At 37.7% G+C, this 20,273-nt stretch overlaps 1 protein-coding gene across 1 annotated transcript in view; it reads left to right on the top strand.

Moving 5' to 3' along the window:
* MYO10 (myosin X) overlaps positions 1–20,273 on the top strand; it is a 164,557-nt gene that overhangs the window by 111,823 nt on the left and 32,461 nt on the right. Inside the window, exons 20-21 of the mRNA XM_063298762.1 lie at positions 16,104–16,228; positions 16,317–16,431. Of these exons, the coding sequence (XP_063154832.1) occupies positions 16,104–16,228; positions 16,317–16,431 (240 nt within the window). The remainder of the gene's footprint in view (positions 1–16,103; positions 16,229–16,316; positions 16,432–20,273) is intronic.

Here is a 20,273-nt window from a genome sequence, read left to right as displayed (position 1 = left end):
CTACTGCCCTGCATAATATAAATACTCATTATTTTCTCTAAAATCTTGCAACAAAAATTAACTTTTAAAAACCTTGGCAAGGACTGAAAACCTAAAATCGTTACTAGACACATTGCTGTTTCTTAAAGGGTGATGTGTTGGTATTTTTGCTGAGTTCATATTATGTTTTCTGCTTAAAAACTTAAATAGACGTTTTAAGGTTGCTATATGTTTTATATTTTCAAATTATAAACACAGAATCCCCTTAAAATGTGAGACTGTAATGTATGAATACATGTAGAATTTCAACTTTTACATTTGAAGGATTACTGTAACACTCAAAAGCAGCATGACTGGGTAACATGCAACTAGAGCAGCTTTTTTCAAGACTGAATTTCCATGCTGAAAAAACATGCAGCCTTCATATTTGTGTTTAAGTCACTGAATTTAAACAGCTAAAGCTTCACCCAATGTGGAATTGCAATGATGGGAAAACTGGAATCAGTTGTATTTCTGCTGATCATGTAATTTTTAAATACCATAGGAAACCCTCCAAGGGGAGGGATTTAGTAACATAAATGGTGGTTCACTCAGCTCTTCTTAAAGTCGGTTTGTGCCTGGGGACTAGTTTGCACTTGGCTCCATAAAGGGGAGAATGGGAATTCGTTTAAGGTTCAGGTATTTATGCCATAAATCAGCTCTAAAGTAATATGGGTATGTGTGAATAAAAATAATGTGTGTTTGTATAATTGATTGTCATAGGAAATATGCAACTTTGTAACTCATCTCAGATTATCATGATGAGCATTTAGTTTTAGTTTAGCTTAGTACTGTAATATAATTACGTTACAGATAAAAAAGCCCTTGGAGAGATCAACAGCCTTGACATTCTGCAGTGTCACAGTTTTATATAGTAAGTTTTGCTACTATATAAAATATATAGTTTTAAAATATATAATAATTCTATTTTAATGCATTTAATTGTAAACAGCAAATTTTAAATTCTGTTTTAAATTAAATTCTATTTAATGCATTTAATTGTCAGCAGCAAATCTTTAGGACTGCAGCTTTTGAAGAATCTAATAGAGGGGTAAAACAAATGGTTGAAAAGACTTTGCCCCTTCAAGAAAGACATTGTTAAATGCCAGTTCTTGTGTGGTATCAACTTTCATACATGAATGGCTGCCCCAAATTCATCAGAAGGTACAGAAGTATTAGTGTAAAACTGCTATGTACATTTGCAACCATGGAAATTCACTGGGGACTCTGGGCCAGACATTCTCCCTCAGGCCAAGCTACCTCACAGGTTTGTTGTGGGGAAAAATAGGAGTAAGGAATGCTACGTGTGTTGCTTTGAGCTTCTGGGAAGTACATTTCATTCATTCATTCATTCATTCATAAATAAATAAACAAACAAACAAACAAACAAACAAACCCAAAAACCCAATCCAATACATATTTGCTCAAAATTAAGTCCCAATGAGTTCAGTGGCATTTAACCTTAAAGACTACAGTGTTTTACAGCATTAAGTACAAAGAACTAAGAATGTACTTTAATCTTTTCTGTTAAAATCCTTAGGACTGAAACGTGCTTAACTGTGACTCCATTGATCCTCAATTTGCTGCACTAGTCTAAAACATGGTTAGATCGTTGGTGTGCTACTGTTGGCAGAGACTAAAAATACAGGGCCTTGTTACTTCTTCCATGCTTCAGCCAAATGCTGCTGAGACAGCCAAAAAAAAAAAATGCAAAGCAAGCCTTTGATTGTACATAATCTGACCTTGGAAAAACACAGTGGTCAAATGCAGACATAAAGCTCTTATTCTTTGAACCTGGTTGCAAAACAAGATGCTGGCTTTAGGAAGGTGTGTTTTACTGGGGAAAATCCTCACTTTTTATTGATTTACTTTAACCAGTCTCTTAACTGTACAGATAAATCCAGGTTTCTCTAGAATTTTAAACCAGCCTTTGATGGGAGGCTGCAAATCCTAATTGAGGAAGAGGCTGGTTAATGTTAAACACAGTTGGCATCAGTGCAATTGTAATGCTTAAACCATGCAAAGAAAGAAAAGGGAGAGAGGTTCGCTTGGGAATGAAGGCTCTATGCATTTTCAGGTGATCTAATAGATTCTCTCAGCCTTTAGCATTACAAAAAGCAGCAACCTAAACTTTTTACTAGACATTTGACTGAAAAAATTACAGTACATTATCATATAAGGACTGGTATGTATGTATGTGTGTATGAATATATGTATGTTGGGCCCTTCACTGAGATCAAGAGAGTCTGTTGACTCTGGTTAATATAAACAATACCAAGGCAATTATAAATCTCTGTCAGTCATTCTTTTGAGAAGCTTCTTACTTTTTTGAAACAATGCCAACAGATTCCCTAACCACCAAAAAATCCTTGCTCTGGGAGTACCTGGCTGTAGGATGAATATCAGCAGGTGGCAATATAATTTCTTCTTTCTTTTCTTGTGCAAAAGGAACATAATCAGGCATTGACAGATCAAGATGGAAATCAAGCTATGGAACCAATATAATCCACAATTATTTGGGAAAATAACATTGCCAGTAGATTTTTTTTGTCCCAAGTTACAGAGCCAAAGTTTGAAATGAAAGGAGTTCTGTGAGTTTACCATGGAGATAGGAATAATTTGGCCTTTGAATGTTGCCTGACCTTTGTTTCCTAGCAACATAAAACTATTCAGTAGAATATGTTTTTAGTGCACCTAATTTAAACTATCAAATATTAGCTTTAAGGCAAGCTAATTTCCCATAATGACTTTTCAGACACCTTCATTAATAAGCAACAGAGAAAGGGAGCCATTTCACTTGGTCTCTCCCCCTCCAAATGTCATTAAAATGATCAGAAGCATTTGCCTATTGAATAAAAGCACTGTGTGGCCAATGGAATTATAGTGTATATAATCTTAACACTGTAAATTTTGAATTGCTATAGCTACCATTGTTGAATCTTTAGTTTGAATGGAAAACTGCCTTCCAAATGGTAAAAAACACCATCACAGATCTACCTCCAGTTCTGCTTGTCACAAAAGTGTGATCTATCAAACCAAACACATTCAATCAGACATGCATGAAAATCTGTTCCATTTCTTTTTGGGTTTTGTGATCAACTTTGGATTATGTTGTCAAGCATCTGGTACTTGGTTGATGTGTCACAGATTGTGCAGATCAAATCAATGAAGGTTTGAATCTCAAGGTTATCCTTAAAGGAGGCATAAAGTGGTTAATCCTTGCTGAAGGGAACTTCTTATCTCTACCTTGGAACTAATAAGTGATCATTGCTTTTGTTAGGCATCTTGCTCAATATACATGATCAGTAGTTAACCCCAGGTTCTTTAACATAGCATGGAAGTCAATTCCATAGCACAGAAGTTGATTTCCTGATAATACTGTAAAAACAACACTTCAAATAGGAAGGGTCAAATTATGACTAGAGTAGAAGATGCAAGGGGGCGTTTAGCTGAGAATCAAAAATTAATTTTTAGTTAATGCAAAATTCCTATAGTTAGGCAGTTTGCCACCTGTGGACCAGAATTTGCCTTTCTTGACTGGTAACGTCTGGCACAGGTTGATTGACTGGCTGAGTCCTAGAGATCAACAATGTCCTGTTCTGAGCAAAAATCATCCTGGCCCCCTTGAAGAGATGATCGTGTTACTGTTCCTGTAAGAATAATATATTAACAATGATAACTATATTTAATAGTAGTTTTAAATATTAACTATTTCAAAGTTGTGTTTGGGTATGCATCTTTGTCAAAACACTTGAATATGTACAGTATAGATAGGCATCCCCAGGCTCTTTACATTTTTTCAACTTGTTTCAGCCTTGAGGTTATTACTGCTTGTTCTTCCTGATGTGAATGTCTTATATTAAGAGTTCAGTACCATTGATTCTCCTGTTTTTAGCCACCTTTTGATATTATAGTAGCTTTGTAACCTGGAGCACAGTAGTTTCACTCTTATTTGCCAGGTTTATATCACAGGAAGATTTGGGAAGCAACTGTTTAGATTCCGTCAGAGTGTTAACTCCCCTGTTTTCATTAGTTTTCCACTGAAACTCATTGAGTAATCACATTGCCATTATTCAGCAATAGAATACAGACAACAGCAGCAATAAAATGGGCATGTTTTATATGCAGCTAGGGGCCATGAGTTTCTCATTGCTATTCTGCATAAACCCATAAAACTCATAGTACAATAATTGCTCTAATTACACTTAATAGGCTTATGTTTAAAAGTGAATCCAACTGAAAATTAGAGGTCCTGCTACCATATGAACAGCTCCTTGTGTTAGCAATCCAAAGATCTTAGGCAGCTATTATGTCTTCCTTTGTTAATGCATTGGGGGGGAGGGGTGAAAGGCAAAACAAACCAGAAGTAGTGGATAAATTCAAGAGAACTAACTTACAAATGAAAGAGAGTGTCTGGACACCCCCTCCAATTCTATGAATAAGGCAAGATAATTGTACAGTATCAGCGTTGTCGGGAAGCACTGTGATGCTGGTGCTGAACAAAATATTTTAGCAGTCCGTTCTTCTTCTTGGGGGACTAGTAACACACAATAAGTTTAACACATGCATGCAATTGAACACACACTAATACACAAACACACACACTTGAATTTCAAAAAAGATCCTGTATCAAATCTTTTGGTAATATTATCTACTGTTAACACTAATCCAGACGGTTTAAAGAGTTTCCCATTGCTAAAAGCTGTAACAACCATAAAATATAGGTCCTTAGTTTGTATGCAGTACTAAGAGAAGTACATCTGTCACTGTAATATTAGGACATCCTGATAGAGATGGCATAGTCATTGTTCACCTACATGGTCCAGACCTCCTGGCTACTGCTGTAAACAGTGATGCTTCTGCTTTTTGGTCATTGGAGTTAGGTGGGAAAGGACAGCTGTCTCTTAATTAGAATTTCACAGCATGTCTTCCACCACCCATGAGTAAATCTGTGACTATCCCCAAACCTGATTTATTTTACTTCAGCAGAAGACCACTGACCGATAACAATGTGGCAAAGAGGAGAGAGGCAGATTGAGATTTAACCAGCAGGGACTGCAAGCTTTAATTAGGATGACCTTAGGTGAAGTGGCAACAGACTTTTCACAGGTGGAGAGGAGGGGCTGTCAAGGTTTCCAGCTGGGTTCCTGAAGCCCTGCTGTCAGTTTTACTAAGACTTGTCAGCCCTAAAGTTAACGAGAAATCTTCTTCCCCCATTCTCTCGCAATTACATTGAACACCGTCTGTTTCCCGTTTAGTGAAAAGGCATTCTGTCTCTCTTGCCTTTTGCTTACCTTATCAGTGCACTTATACAGAACTCATACACACAAACATATGTACAGACCACGTATGCACGCCTACAAAGAGTAAATTGGTTGAAGACTTGCAGGTGGAATTTTAAGAGTAAAATAAGATTTTTATACATTATTGTTTTATTATGAGTACCTGGTGACATTCTCTTTGCTCCTTGTTTACATGAACCTTCATTAAGACTGATTTAAGACTATACAGGAAGAGTGCACCAGTACCCAGTTTTCAGTAAAGGGAGGTGTACCGCTCTTGCACATCGGAGAAAATAATTCCACAGAATTTGTAATTATCCTGGCCATTGGCAGAACTGCAACATGCCCTCCTTATATTAAAAGAAATTAACATGCCCCCCCACACACACACAGAGACACACACAGTGCAACAGGCACACACTGGTTCTTTAATTTGTGGTCATGAGATAAATGAAAATAGTTTTGGCTGAGTATTTTAGTTGAATCCTAGAGTCTGAAATAAAAATCCTAATTTAGCTAAGCATTCAGTTAAGTACCCTTGGTGACCTCATCTTTTTGAATTTAAATTTAGTCTATAACATTTGAATAGGGTGGATTACATATCGATTATAGCTTTTTTGCTTTCTGTAAATGCTTTGGAATCATGAATTGTGAAATAACTGACAGCTACATGAAAATCTCCCTACCCCTGAAATCCAATTAGCTCTTTCTTTGTCAGGCTTCAAGAAATTATTAAAAACAGAACTGTATAATAGGGCCTTTGATTTATAGATTTTGACTTCTAATTTTATTGCTTTGGGATTGGTTGTTTTATTATTTTATGTGTGGCTTAATTTGGGGGGTATGGTTTATGGTTTATTCTTATGGAATTGTAATTATACCATGGACATTATTGTTAGGATTGTAACCCACCAAGAGTCTTTTGACTGTGGTGGGAAAAAAATCAAACAAATAATAAAATAATGAAGTAAATAAAAACTGGAAAACATATTTGCTTACATTTTAATGAAATTGCATGTATTTGCTTGATAGCTGAATCCTTTCTTGGAAGCCTTGAATGAACTATGGTGGGTGATTGTTTGGAATACCACCTTTTTTTTTAAACAGGGTGTTGCATGTTTTGAACTTTCTCTGAGGGGAACGTATTTTGGAGACTTTATGATTATTCTTCCTATGATAAAAGAAGAGCTTTTTTTTAAAGAGGGCATTTCAAATCCCTTCATGTGGAAGGAACTTCCCTTCTTTTTTACAACATGTTGAACTTTCTCACTCACTTTCTGTGTCATGTTTTCATGAGCTCAAACAATTGTAGTCAACTGTTGTATCCTATATTAATACAATTGGCTACTTTAATTTGAACCATGTGCTGTGTGTGTTTACATTGTGTAAAATTATAGCAAGACATTTTACAGAATAACGTATGGATTCCAGTTAGAATAAGCATTTCTTCTGTACAAATATTAGATTAATAATAAATACTACCTTGCAGTAGAAGTAGATTCTTTCTAGAAATGGGAATGGTTTGACATCCATATTAATTGCAAAGGTCTTAGTATTGCTTTATTTTTTTTAACAAAACAAGTAAATAAATACTGCAATTCTGTTGCACAAAACGTTACTCACATTTGAAGTGAAATCTATATATTTTAGAATAATAACTGCAACAATTAAAATTTCCAAGTAGCAGCTTATTCTTCTTGCTAGCTCATCCTGCCTAGATTTAATTTTTTTTCACTTGCCTTTTGTTTCATCCCATTTCTCTCAGTCCCTTTCACAATTCATTCCAGTTTTTGTTAGGTACCCAGAAGACTAGCTGTTCATAACCACCTCCATTGTTCCAGGCTGTTTTTTTTCTTTTTCTTTTTGGTGACTAGCCTGCATACATACCTGACACATGACAGGGTTACATACAATTTTGTATGTTATTTGCACATTAGAAAAACTCTATTCCGCATATGAGTTAATTCCCTCTAATGGATTGATCCAGAGAAATAGGTTAGGAATCTTTTAAATATGTGACCTACATCACTCAGGAAGGGGGAGAACTACTTGAAAATCTAGGGATACAGTGAAAGCCTATGAAAGTTCCAGAGTTCCCTCTGCAATCTTTCCAAAACTTGCCACTGACTTGTAATTTCAATCTGACAGAAGGGGGGAATTGCTAAATATATGGGGAATAACCATACTATTTATTTATTCATTACTCAAATTTAGCCACCGCCCATCTCCCCCAGAAGGGGGACTCTGGGCGGTTATACAACAAAGAGGTCCAGAATTCCTCTTTTGCGGGGAGATGGGCGGTGATGAAATTTGATAAACAAATAAATAAAATATTTGTATTGTATTAAATTAATTAAAATTTAAATATGTTTAATCAAATTTACTTTTTCCTGAATCTATCTTCTTATTGGAAGTCTGGGTCATCCATCAAAGGCAGGTAAAGTCCTCAGATTTCTCTGTGCTGTGATATACCCATATAGAAGATGAAGATGATCTAAATAAGATGTGTGGCTCTTTAGATTGTTGTGGAATAGCTTTTGAGCAAATGTGATTGATCAGAACACATCTCTGGAGAAGCTTAGAAGGGAGGCTTTCCTCTTCGTGAAGACAGCATGGAAATTTGCTACTGAGCATTACGAAGCACTATACGACTAATTTCATCCATATTGGGACTCATCAGGCACAGATAGTCTCCATGTGTTCTGCTGGGATTTGAATTCATGGACCTTTGCACTGAAGTGACTGTACAGCATATTTACACTTTAGAACTGTCACGGCCTGGATGTCAGTAGCTTGTGAGAAGGGATGTCTGTGGGTGCTAGAAATGCTCCTATACACATGGAAATTGTTATTTGATGTTTTTTGAAAACACATATTTTTGTTTTTTATTATTTTGTTTGGAATTGCTGTTTTTAAACTATTGTAAGGTTCTTCATGAGCTATGGTTACAATATTTATTTATTTTACATACCACCACAAATGTCTTGTCTCTCTTGGCAGTGGACAACAGCTGTAAGGTACAACAATTAAGATGTTCTCTGTAAAATATAAATAAATTAATCGAGTAATTAAAATCACATACCAATACAACCCTGATAAACATCACAATAATAGAAAAATCTTTGGAACATTTTGATGTACAAAATGTTTGGAATTCAAAATGCCCTGTTCTGACATTGAAACAATTATTTCACATTTGAAACAGACTGATTTCATCAGAAATGATTTAAAACTCAATCATTCTAAAAAAGAACTGTTCCAAACTCGAAATGGGGATGTTTTGTATTTAAGATCGTTTGAATTTAAAATGTTTTGCATGGTGGTATTGCAAATTGGTTTAATTTTTTCCACAGTTACTCCTTTGATATTGTCAGAACTAAAGGCAGGGGATGCAAAACAGCTCAGAATAGATAGTTGTCTGCTGAAGAAATCTGATCTGAATCTCAGTCATATAATGTCCAAGCACTTGAAAGCTTGGGCTACAAAATCTTCTAGCAAAAATGGAGCTATTAATGATGTTGAATCATAGAACATAGAGTTGGAAGGGACCTTGGAGGCTATAAACTCATGTAACATCTCTGACTGATGACCATTACACTGGTTGGAAAGCATGAGCTTTTAATATAGTAATAGCTTTCTCTGTATCACATGAAGAGAAGGAGGAGGGAGGGGGCCTAGAATGGAGGAATCAGCAACATTCTGAGCAATTGTCCAATTGCTTCTCCCATACGTATGCACGGAGGGAATTTTTTTGGAGGGTTCTGCCACAGCCCCTAGCCTGACACAGCCATTTCTGAACTTGATCTTTCTTTTGCTAGATTTTTCTCTCATACCACATTTGCTTCAGGTTTTGGAGAGTTATCCTGCTGATGAATAGACGAGTCCCAGCCCCATTTATCTGATTTCTTTCCAACTTTCCCTTGGGTTGGAAGGAGGAATATGGTTGAGAAAAATTGCAGAGCATGGCTTTAGGATTTCTTTCCTATCCCTTTACCAGCAATGGTGTGAAAGTTCTCACCATGGTCATGCTGTTACCAAAATTAGGAACAGATAGAAACTGTATTTCTTGTTAGGAGTTCATTTTGGATACTACGGAGAGAAACAGGAAAATGAGTAAAAGAAAGTTTCACAAGTGCAGGATTTTGTTTGTCATTTAGCAGTTAGACAAGCAGACCTTTAATTTCCCTACTGTAAAGTTCTAAACCTAACTGTTTCCTAGGGATCCATTGTGATCCAGAGTTTTATCCTGCTGATGGCCAAACAGAGTCCTGAATTCCTATGTATTATTTTATTTTTACAATATTTATTTGTACTTGGGTTGGAAAGTATAAAATTGGTATGCAATTAATGCAGTACAAAAACTATTTAAAGATACACGCCCATACACAATTATCTGGAACTAGCATTGTATTCTGAATAGCTATGCTCTGAATATATGACTGTACTGTGAGAGTTATCCCACCATCATCAGGTCATATTTGTTACTGCTTGCAGCTATTTAAGGAATTACTTTTGACTTGAGGCATACAAGTTTAATTATGGTCTGTGCAGTATTTAGGATTCAGTTCTCAAGTTTTGCTTCAGAGTGCACAGGTCCATGAATTTAGCATCTCTAAACCAACTACATATTTTCCTGGGATCAGAGGGCAGCTATGTGATCCTGGGCAAAGTTATGTCTACTTTAAAGAGTTACAGATAAATGCTGTGTTTGTGTTCCCAGATGCTCCAAAATGTCCTTTCAAATTATTTCCAAAGCACTGTACAATCCTGTTAGTTTAACTTCAGAATGAATGAAGGGCTAATGCTATGTTGCTTGGAAATTTTTCATTAAAATGGTATGCGTGAAACTCATGTTTCATTTATTAGGGAACTGTTGTTACAGATCATGCAACAAAAATTGTTTTCAGGGACTCACTTATAAGTTGGAGTCAACTTATTCAATCTGAGATTATAAATTTGAACTATGACTTCTTGACAAGAATATTGTGTGAATAAATTGCAACTTCAAAACAATTGTGTGTTTTTCCTCTAAAACCTAAGGAGGTTGCAGCACCTTGCCTGGGCTCAGATGCTAAGGATGGTTGGGCTTGGTTAGGCTTGGATGGGAAATTGCCACGGACTACCAGGATTGTAGGCTAGATTGGGAAATCAAAAAACATTGTGGAAGAAGGCAATGGCAAACCACTTCCCTGCTGCTTTCAAGAAAACTAGATTGATCATGTCTCTAAAATCAACAGGAATGAATCTTGACTTGAGGGAGACTATATTTTTACCATTTCTTCTCTATGAGATGTCCCTCTAAGAAATGTAAGGTGTCTATCTTACTAAATCTTAACAGCTCCTTAAAGTAATGAGTTAAATTGGTGCCTTGTTTCTCATTGAAATGCCATCAGCTTTGGTTGTTGTTTTTTTAATGCTTTTTGTCTAGAGTGATCTTCAAAAATGGTTTTCCATCTTCCATCCTTTAAAAAAATGCAGGAACAAATGGTGACTTGCACCTAGGTTCAAAGATCAAATTGCTGTAGCCAGAACTTCCACATTTTTTCGCACAAGGTGCTTTTCAGTGTACAGGTAGCCCTAATTTAGTGACTGCCTCATTTAGCAACCATTTGCAGTTATGACATGAAAAAGTAACTTTGCAACCAGTCCTCACATTTACAATCTTTTCAGGTCTATAAAGCAAAGGAAAGCTGAAGTAAGATCATAAGCACATTATGGTCTAAGTGGTCACTTAGCGACCACTTCACTTAACCAAATTGCCAGTTGTGGTTGCTAAACGAGAACTACCTGTAGTCAGATCTTCCATTCATGTGCAAGTTATCGAGGTATACAAAATCAGATGGTTTTTATTGTGTGTACAAACTGTCACTGAAGATTCAGTTCAGGGCATTGTATTATGCAGCAAGTCTGATAGTAATGAATAATAAAAGTTTGCAATCTGATTTTTTAGTGACTCTGGGTAGCCATGGAGATTAAAGAAACTTCAAGCTGATTCTAATGATCTCCAAACTATGGTTTGAGAGATCAGAAATGAGCTCAAACAGGGGTGAAAAATCTGTTCCATTGAGTGCTTCATTCTTTAGAGATGATCTGTGAAGTCGTATGCCGCTAATAGATTGGGCTGACCCTCATTCTTTCTGCTACTGCACTTTCTCTATCACTCCCTAAGCTAATGGACTGCTGGGATGGACATTGGTCCAAGAACTGTGTAAAAGTTCTACAGATTGCCCATCACTGAAGGATGGGGAGATGAGGTTGCAAAAGAGTAATGTTTCTAGATTAGGGATGAATACTTTTTGAAACCATTAGCCAATACATAGTGCCAGAGATCATAGGTCCTTACTTTGTTACAAGCCAGCATTGTTCATTTCAGGATTATGTATACAATAATAAACACCCATGTCCTGAGTAGAAGCATATTGGAGAAAACGCTGTGTAAGCTAAGAGCTCCAAATTATTCAGGCAACTGAGCTGAATCATTATGCCATAAAGGAGGGTAAACGTTCACACCCACTCGCATACCAAAGTTGCTATCAAGTCTGACTTGAAGGAAATCCAAATTATATGGACAAAGTCTTCCTTCTGAGTCTTTTCTAAAAGATGGCACATCGAATTGCAACTTTGTGCCACTCTACAACAGGCCAGCACTTGTTGCATTTATGCTCAAGAGTTGTAAGTACTAAGCAGCAGAGAGTACATCTTTAGTGAGCACTAACAGAGTGTCTGAGAGAAACATTGCAAGGTAAGTTTCATTTGTATTGACCTCACTTTATCTTGAACTCAAGGACTTACTTTTGCTCCAGTGAGATAATTGGAATCTGCAATGCTTCTAATACAAATGGTCTTTTGATTTTCAACCTAAATGTATTTATGAGTATGTACCAATGATTGGCTCTTGTGCTGCAGACATTGTTTGAATTAAGTTGTTTCAGGGTGCAGTCCCATTTTCCAAGATACGCAGAGCTCTGTTTCTGCAGCACAGAGCAAAGGAGTGACTGTGTGTTGCTCATTTGCATATTTTCCTGTGCAGTCCTCCCAATCAGATCTGAAAGACACACCATACTAATTACCCTTAGAAAGGGAGGGGTTGTCATGGCAACTGAGCACTTTTTAAAGCACTAGGAATAGTGTTCATTATTGTTCAGTGTCTTGAGCAGTGCAGGGAAAAGGTCAGTGTGGCAGTTACTTTCCATATGAATTTTGGCCTCTGAGAAATATGAACCTGCAGTGCACCCAAAATGCCTATAAATTGGTGAGTGCTAACTTACTTATTTGGTGGTGTGAGATTTCAGTTGTTACTTACATTTTGAGAAAACTGGCATACGGTAGAAAAGTATTTGAATGGAGTGCAAACTTGCAACAGAGAAAAGCTTACCATACTATCGTCTCTTCCCTGCTAACTCTACTCCAAGATCGTTGCTATTGTAGAGGATATTTTGAATTTTCTTCAATTATATTTTGTTTTGCTTCCAGGCAGAAGGTAAATATTTTGTTGCCTGAATATAAAGTAGACAGATGTGTGTGCTAAGTACAGATTTCTTAATTTCCTTATTTTTCTTGGACAATGCAGTGAAATGCAATCCAAACATTCCAAATGTTTGGACTCTTAAATTATTTTAGGGGAGAAAAAAGGGTATACATGGGAAATAGTTGTTACGAATTTTTTAAAAATACAACTTATAAATGTACTTTTCATTTTTCTGTTTCCTAACATAAATTTATATATTTATGGCTATAGATAATTTGTACACATTTGTACATATTTCATGGCACTACAAAGCATTTTGTATATTTCATGGCTAGACAAAACATGCACCTTGAAATGATTTTAAATAAACAAAAATAGAATCTATTTCAGAAAGGAGTGATAGGAAGAAATAACTTAATTAACTTAGATACATTTTTGCCTGTTTAAAGTATCTTGATCATTTAAGTGCTACAGATTTGCCATTAAATTATCAAAAAAGTGCTTTGAAAAGCTATTGTAGTTTTTAGTGGGCATCATCATTTGTGTATTGGAACTTTGTGCTCAAAGTTGGGACTGAAGACAATACTCTGATAGCACAAATTTTAGCTCTTCAAATGTAATACAATGGAATGTTGCATTTAGTGTTTTTTTAAAAAAAATTCTCTATCCTTATGAATTCTTGCACATTTCTACAAAATATTTTAAATAAATTTAAAAACAATAATTATCATAAGGATAGCATCAAATTATTTGCTGTTTAATCTAAACAACTTATTAGTGATTTTCAGGTTATAGTTTTAATGGAGTTTTTATTAGTGGTAGTAAGAATAAAATAGCAAACACTTTTTCCTTAATGCTTACTCAAAAATTATTAGAAATATTTATAGTAACTTGTTGCTTGATTTTACGATTCTTGGTACAAATACCTTCTGAAAAAGTTGGCTATGGTATGTAGACACATATCACAATCTTTTAAAAGAAGGAAAAAATGGGGAGTATTTCTCTACAAATGAGACAATTCTTAGTAAGTCTTAAGGGAATTAAGCCCATATTTTGTGTCAGTGGCATTTCATTTGTAAGTAGGATTTGGTTATCTCTTGGGAATGCAGATTAAGGCACTTTATTTTTCCTTAGAGATGCCATGAAATTGCATCATTGCCAAGGCTCCTTTTTACTCTGTCATTACTGTCAACCATTTGGAATTGCTAAATAGTAGTGAAGGCCAGTGAGTTGGAATTGGTGATTGTATTTAGCAGGATGACTGAATTAAACAGAGAAGAAAGCTCAAAAAGTGGAGCTTAGGTCTGTAATAGTCTCTTATTATTTATTTATTTATTTTCTATCCCGCCTTTATTGCTTTTGGAAGCAAGATTATTACATTCTCTTAATTAAATTTGTGTGTCTAACAATAACTTAGTAATTAAGTGACTCATTTACTAAGTCTGTGGTCCCAAAATCCCATATACTAAGTTTTTGTATATAAGGACAGTATTAAACACTGAAAAGAAAACTCTGTAAATGAAAAGGTAGTACTCTTCTGAAGAAGGGGTGGAATTTAATAGAAAATGCATCATTTTACATGTTTATATATAATGGGAGCAAAATAAATATTTTACAATTATTTTGAAATGTCTGAAGGCTACCAGATTTAAAATTAATATATATCCTCCCTAAAAAGCAAAGGATGATATCATACTCCCCATTTTTGAGATTACAAAGAGACATTAAAATAGCTATAATAAATTATTTAACCCAGCATTCTGTTTTCTGGGGGAAATCCATAAATGGAATATGAATATGCTAGCACCCTATTGTTCATGTTCTCTAACAACTAATGCACTGTAGATAGTCATTCTGATAATATGATTTGTATTTTCTGATAATGCTGGATGAATGTATCAAATTTCCTTTTAAAGCTGCCCAAGGTACTGGCCATCCCAACATCAAGCTGCAGATTCCCAGTTTAACTATATGATGTGTACTTCTTTCTGTTCTAAATTTCCCACCATTCATTTTCCCTAGTTGATCATCCCTGGTTCAGTATTATGAAACAGGAAGAAAACCCTTTCCTTTACACTCACCAAATATAATACTGGTAGTTCTTGGCTTACGTCCATTCATTCAGTAACTGTTCAAAGTTATGGTGGCATTGAAAAAAATGGACCAGTCATCAAAGTTCTGGCTGTCACAGAGTCCCTGCAGTCATGTGATCGTGATCCAGGTGCCTGGCTCATGATTACAACGTTGCGGCGAGCCATGTCACGTGATTGCCATTTGCAACCTTCCCTGCCGGCATCTCACAAGCAAAGTCAGTGGGAAAGCTGGCAGGAAAGGTCGCAAGTCGCTCCAGTAAGTCACTCCCACTGCTTTTTCTCCAGAGGATCCCACTACAGAGTATGAGATCCCTACTCCTCAGCACCCCGTGCACTCCATAGTGCATGTATGCCTGCAGCACCCCGCCCACCTCAGCCTGCACCCACCCGAAGCCCTTGCCAGCCCGCCCACACCCCTTGCCACCCCTCCCGCAGCCTTGCCAGCCCTCTTGCAACCTCTGCTGAGCCATTTGAGGCCTTTGCCAGCCTTCCTGAAGGCCCCACCAACCTGCCTGCACTCTGTAACACCTGCCTGCAGCACCCCCACCCCCACTTCTGGGATTGCCGTTGCTAAGCGATGTGGTCACGTGATGTCGCGCTTTATGACCACATTGCTTAGTGACAGCAATCCTGGCCCCAACTGCCATTGTAACCCAAGGACTACCTGTATTCATGTTTCCTCGTGTTCACTTTTAAAGACTTCAAAGTTGTAACTTCTCATACAAGTTTGTTGTAACTCCTTGATGGTTTTCTGAACGTAATCATTCTTTACACATATAAGTTCTTCACAAAGAATATATGCACAGAGAGATACACAGGGAGTGAGGGAGAAAATGAGAATGAATTTGGGTATTTCTAGCTCAGCATAAATTATAAAGAGAGAATCAATCTTAAGTACAAAGAGCTGCATCCAAGATTACATGAGCAGATTGGTATTTGTACCACCAAACGTCTCTTTGGTATCTCCTCTTCATGAACACCTCCTGCACATTCTTCAGCTGCTCAGAAAGTTTTCCCAACCCATTGGAATAGGCTTCAGGGAGTAGAGGAAGGTTCCTTTCCATTGTAGGATGCTATTTGGCTGGCTGAATGACACCATTAGTTAAAATCAGTATTTAGGAATAATACAGCTACGCTCACGCACTTCATATGTACACCGTTTGACATAATCCTGCATCTCTTGTTGACAGATTCACAAATTTTGCAGCTAATGCAATGCACCTGATTATGTTATGTTTTTAGATGCCTGACCAGTTTGATCAGAATGTGGTTTTGAACCAGTTGTGCTACTCAGGTATGCTTGAAACAGTACGGATACGAAGGGCAGGTTTTCCTGTGCGGAGGCCATTTCAGGATTTTCACGAAAGGTAGGGCTATGTTTTGTTTAAGAGAAGATAAAGAAAGGAAAATGAAATAAAGCAATTAAAAATAACAGTGTTTGGTTTGTTTCCTCAGATACAAAGTCCTGATGAGAAATTTGACTCTCCCTGAGGATTTAAAAGGAAAATGTACTGTCCTCCTCCATCTGTATGATAGCACAAAAACTGAATGGCAACTTGGAAAATCTAAGGTAAAATAAAAATGAACGGATAATGCAAAGCTATTATTGATTAAAGTAGCTTCTGTATTCATACACAATGGGAGCTGGACATTGCCTCTGTTCCAACGCTAGACAGCTTGTGGCAGTTGGTGTTTCTGTACCCAACTATCAAATAGCATTAGTTGACCTTAGCAATAAACACTTTAATTTCTGTGCTGTCCTGCACAGCATAAGTACATGATAAATTTGCTAGTTGTGGATTTTGATGTTAAGAACAGTTGGAATGAAATGTAATTCTCTCAAATTAAGAGATTTTTTTTCTAGCTAATTGAAGTATGAATGAAAAAACAATTAAGCCCTTCTAACTGACCTCTGGAGGTATCAAAACAATGGCAACTAAAATATTTGCACAATGAGCAGACCCTACTTTAGAGGCAAATATGACTGGTTATAGTGTAAATTCCTGCTCTTCTTAACTCTCAGGTAGGCAGTATTTTGCATTAGTGGGTTCAGTCATGATCTAATACAGCTGAAGATTATTTTGCCTGGGATTATGTATCTAAGGCAAAGGAACTAACCCCAGTGTATTGCCTAACTGACATAAGCATTCATCCAACCCAAAACACAGAGAACATTTCTTCATTTTCTTCCCTAGTGCTCAGTGGTCCCCCCACTTACTCTCCGTAACCCTTTCTAAGCCCAGGTCACCCTGTCTGTCTTCCCCATGCTGAGTCAACCCTTAGCCCTGTATACCCGAGCTACCCTCTTCCCATCCATCCTCCACGCCCATTGGGTCACTCCCAGTCCAGTCTTGGTCTCCTCATTTCCACCTTGGGAAGGTCATCCTCCATCCTCTCCATTCTCATCCCCAAGCCTTGTCTCTTACCCAGTAACAGCAATGCAATCTATCTTTTCAACTGTAGTTATTGCTGTTCGTGTGGTTGAGAGTGATTTTAGATAGTATTTTAGTCCACCCACAACTCACATCTCCTCTTCATTTTCTTGGAATGTCTCTGGCCCTGGTGAGCCTTAGAGAATTCAGGTGAATAAAGATGGCAGGTAACTGGAACCAGCACTTCACTTTAAAACATTTCCATTAATTAAATATGTTTCAAAGATATATACACATACATATTTATTTAATCATGGGTATCAGCAGAACACACTGCAGGTATGGGAGAGGTGTTTGCCGGAACAGTGGTACACGCAAGCGCCACATTGTCTAATCCTAAATTATATGAGGAGGGTGTGTTACATATGACTGCAGAGTATGCACAATCTCAATTGCAAGACATTAATACTTCCAATTATTTAATATGAATTGTGGCCTAAATAAGCTTTTTCATATGTAAGTAAGTAAATTCACACAACCTATATATTTCTTCTGCATTCGTAAGTCTTTGTCTCTGCAGTCATTTCCTTGCTATTCATTTGTTTCCATATCCTATGTTATGCAGAGTCTACAGGTAGCATTTGTAGATCTTTTCCAGCATAAGTTAATGTGAAATTACTAATGACCTCCAGACATGCAGTCAACTTTTCTTACTGAAGCAAACTGCTCATTAACAAGTAGGGTATGTACATGAGAGATTTTTTAGTATCTTGATTGACTCTGACCCATCCAGAGGCTGTCAGGAACTTAGAGATCTTGGCAGAGCAACAAAGGTCATGAAGACTTTCCCTAAGTGAGCACAAATAAGCCTAATAGCAGAGGTCTTCCATCCCCATAAACAGAAAAGTGGGTCTATCTTGGGTGATATTTGTTTAAGGTTCCAGGGCAAGAGAGATTGTAAATTTTTTCCAATCCCTACTTCTAGTTCCCCAGTCTCAACTTGAGAACCAAGCAACTGGACAACTGGGCACTCTGGACTTAGGTTGGTGCTGTTTAATGCCAAGTCTGTAATAAAACCAGCCTTGTTCATGATTTAATCATGGATGAGAGGACAGACCTGACATGCATTACCAAGATCTGGCAGGATTAAGGTGGTGGGGATGTCACCCTCATGGAGATCTGTCCAGCCAGGTTTCATGTTTTGCATCAGGTCCAGCCCAGAGCAGGGGAGGCGGTATAACAATTATATCCCAAGAGATCCTAGCTATTGTAAGAGGTGCTGTTCCTTTGGTGGCCAGATGTGAGTCTTGCACACGATGCTAGGCCAAAGGGAAAAGCTGGGGATGCTGCTTTTGTACTGTCCTCCAGCTGCATGGCACCATACCTCATTGAGCTGATTGATCTCATTGTAGGGGTGTTTGCAGATTCACCCAGACTGTTAATACTGGGTCATTTCCACTTCCCTTCCTTGGAATTGCAGATGGTTTACGACTTCTTAGCTGCCATGACAACTATGGTCTTGCCCCAGGTGATTACTAGCCCAATGCGTATAGTTTGGTACACTCCAGATGGTACTCACCTCACAGCAGATGTGTTATAATATGGTTCTGGAGGACTTTTTCATCAGTTTATTGTCATGGACAGATCAATTCCTTGTAATGAGGGCTAACTGTGGCTGCCAACTCAGCAATGTGGAGGGAGTTATTAAAATGGTCTACCTCTGATATCTGATGGATGCAGCAGGTTTTCAGACAGTGCTTGGGGAGTTCCCCAGTGACTGAAGGGTCCTTCTGTTAGGTGCCTTGTTGACCATTGGAATATAGAGGCAACTAGGGCATTTGACCAGATCACCCCTGAGCAGTGTCTTGCTGTCCACTGATCCTGTGCAGCTCCTTTGTTTACTAGGGAGCCCCATGAGTTAAAGTGCATGAAGAGACCCCTGGAGTGATGCTGGTGGGAAACAAAAAATGAACATGGCCAAACGCAAGTAAGCGCCCAGATTCAAGTTACTCTGTGGTATTAAGGGCAGCAAAGTATAATAACTTCCCTTCCCTTATTGTTTCCACAGAATACTGGCCAGCTACACTATTTAAAGTGTGCCGGACTTTTTGGGAAAGAATGGGGTAGAAGATCCAGTTAGTATAATTTGCAATCATCTGGCTGAGCATTTCTTTGATAAAATTGCTTGCATCCGCTCCAGGTTTCAAGCAAGATGACAGAATCTATTGAGATGACAGAAGTGATGTCTTGTGTTATTATCTGAAAGACTTTTGAGCCTATGGATCCCAAGGAAATGGACAGGGTCACCTGCAGTCTTAGTTCTGCCACTTATCAGCTGGACCCCCACCCTACCTGGCTAATCAAAGCAGCCAGAGATGGGATTGGGAGTTGGATCTGGGCTGTAATCAGCACCTCTTTGAAAGAAGGGGAGCTAACAGAGTTCCTTAAAGCGGTACTGATTTGTCTACCCATCAAGAGGCCAGGCCTGGATCCAGCAAAATTGGACAACTACCATTCTATCTCTAATCTTCTCTTTGAGGGGAAGGTTATTGAGAAAGTGGTGAGCTAGAGTTGCAGAGGGCTCTGGAGGATATAGATTAATTGGACCTTGGGATATGGATTCAGACCTGGGCATGGGACAGAAACTGCATTGGTTGCTCTCATGAATTACCTTGTCATGGCTTGGATGGTGATGGTGTGACCATTCTTTCCCTCCTAGGTCTCATAGTGATTTTTGATACTGTTGACTACAGTATGCTTCTGGGCCACCTGCAAGGATTTGGTGTTTGAGGGACAGTGTTACAGTGGTTCCACTTCTTTCTGAGCAAGAAGCAAAGGGTGGTGTGGGGAGGGAGAAGTTGGACCCCTGAGCACTTTGTTATGGAGTGCTTCAGGGTACATTCCTGTTCCCTATCCTGTTCAAGATCTATATGAAACCACTGGGAGAGATCATCTGCCAGTTAGGGTGAAATATCATCAATATTCTGATACTCAATTATACATCTCCACCCAAAGCCCATTAGGAGATGCAGTGAAAATT

Source organism: Candoia aspera, chromosome 3, assembly GCF_035149785.1.
Source record: "Candoia aspera isolate rCanAsp1 chromosome 3, rCanAsp1.hap2, whole genome shotgun sequence".
NCBI classification, from domain to species: Eukaryota; Metazoa; Chordata; class Lepidosauria; order Squamata; family Boidae; genus Candoia; species Candoia aspera.
Note: the sequence above shows the minus strand (reverse complement) of the source record. Positions and strands in the feature narration are given on the sequence as shown.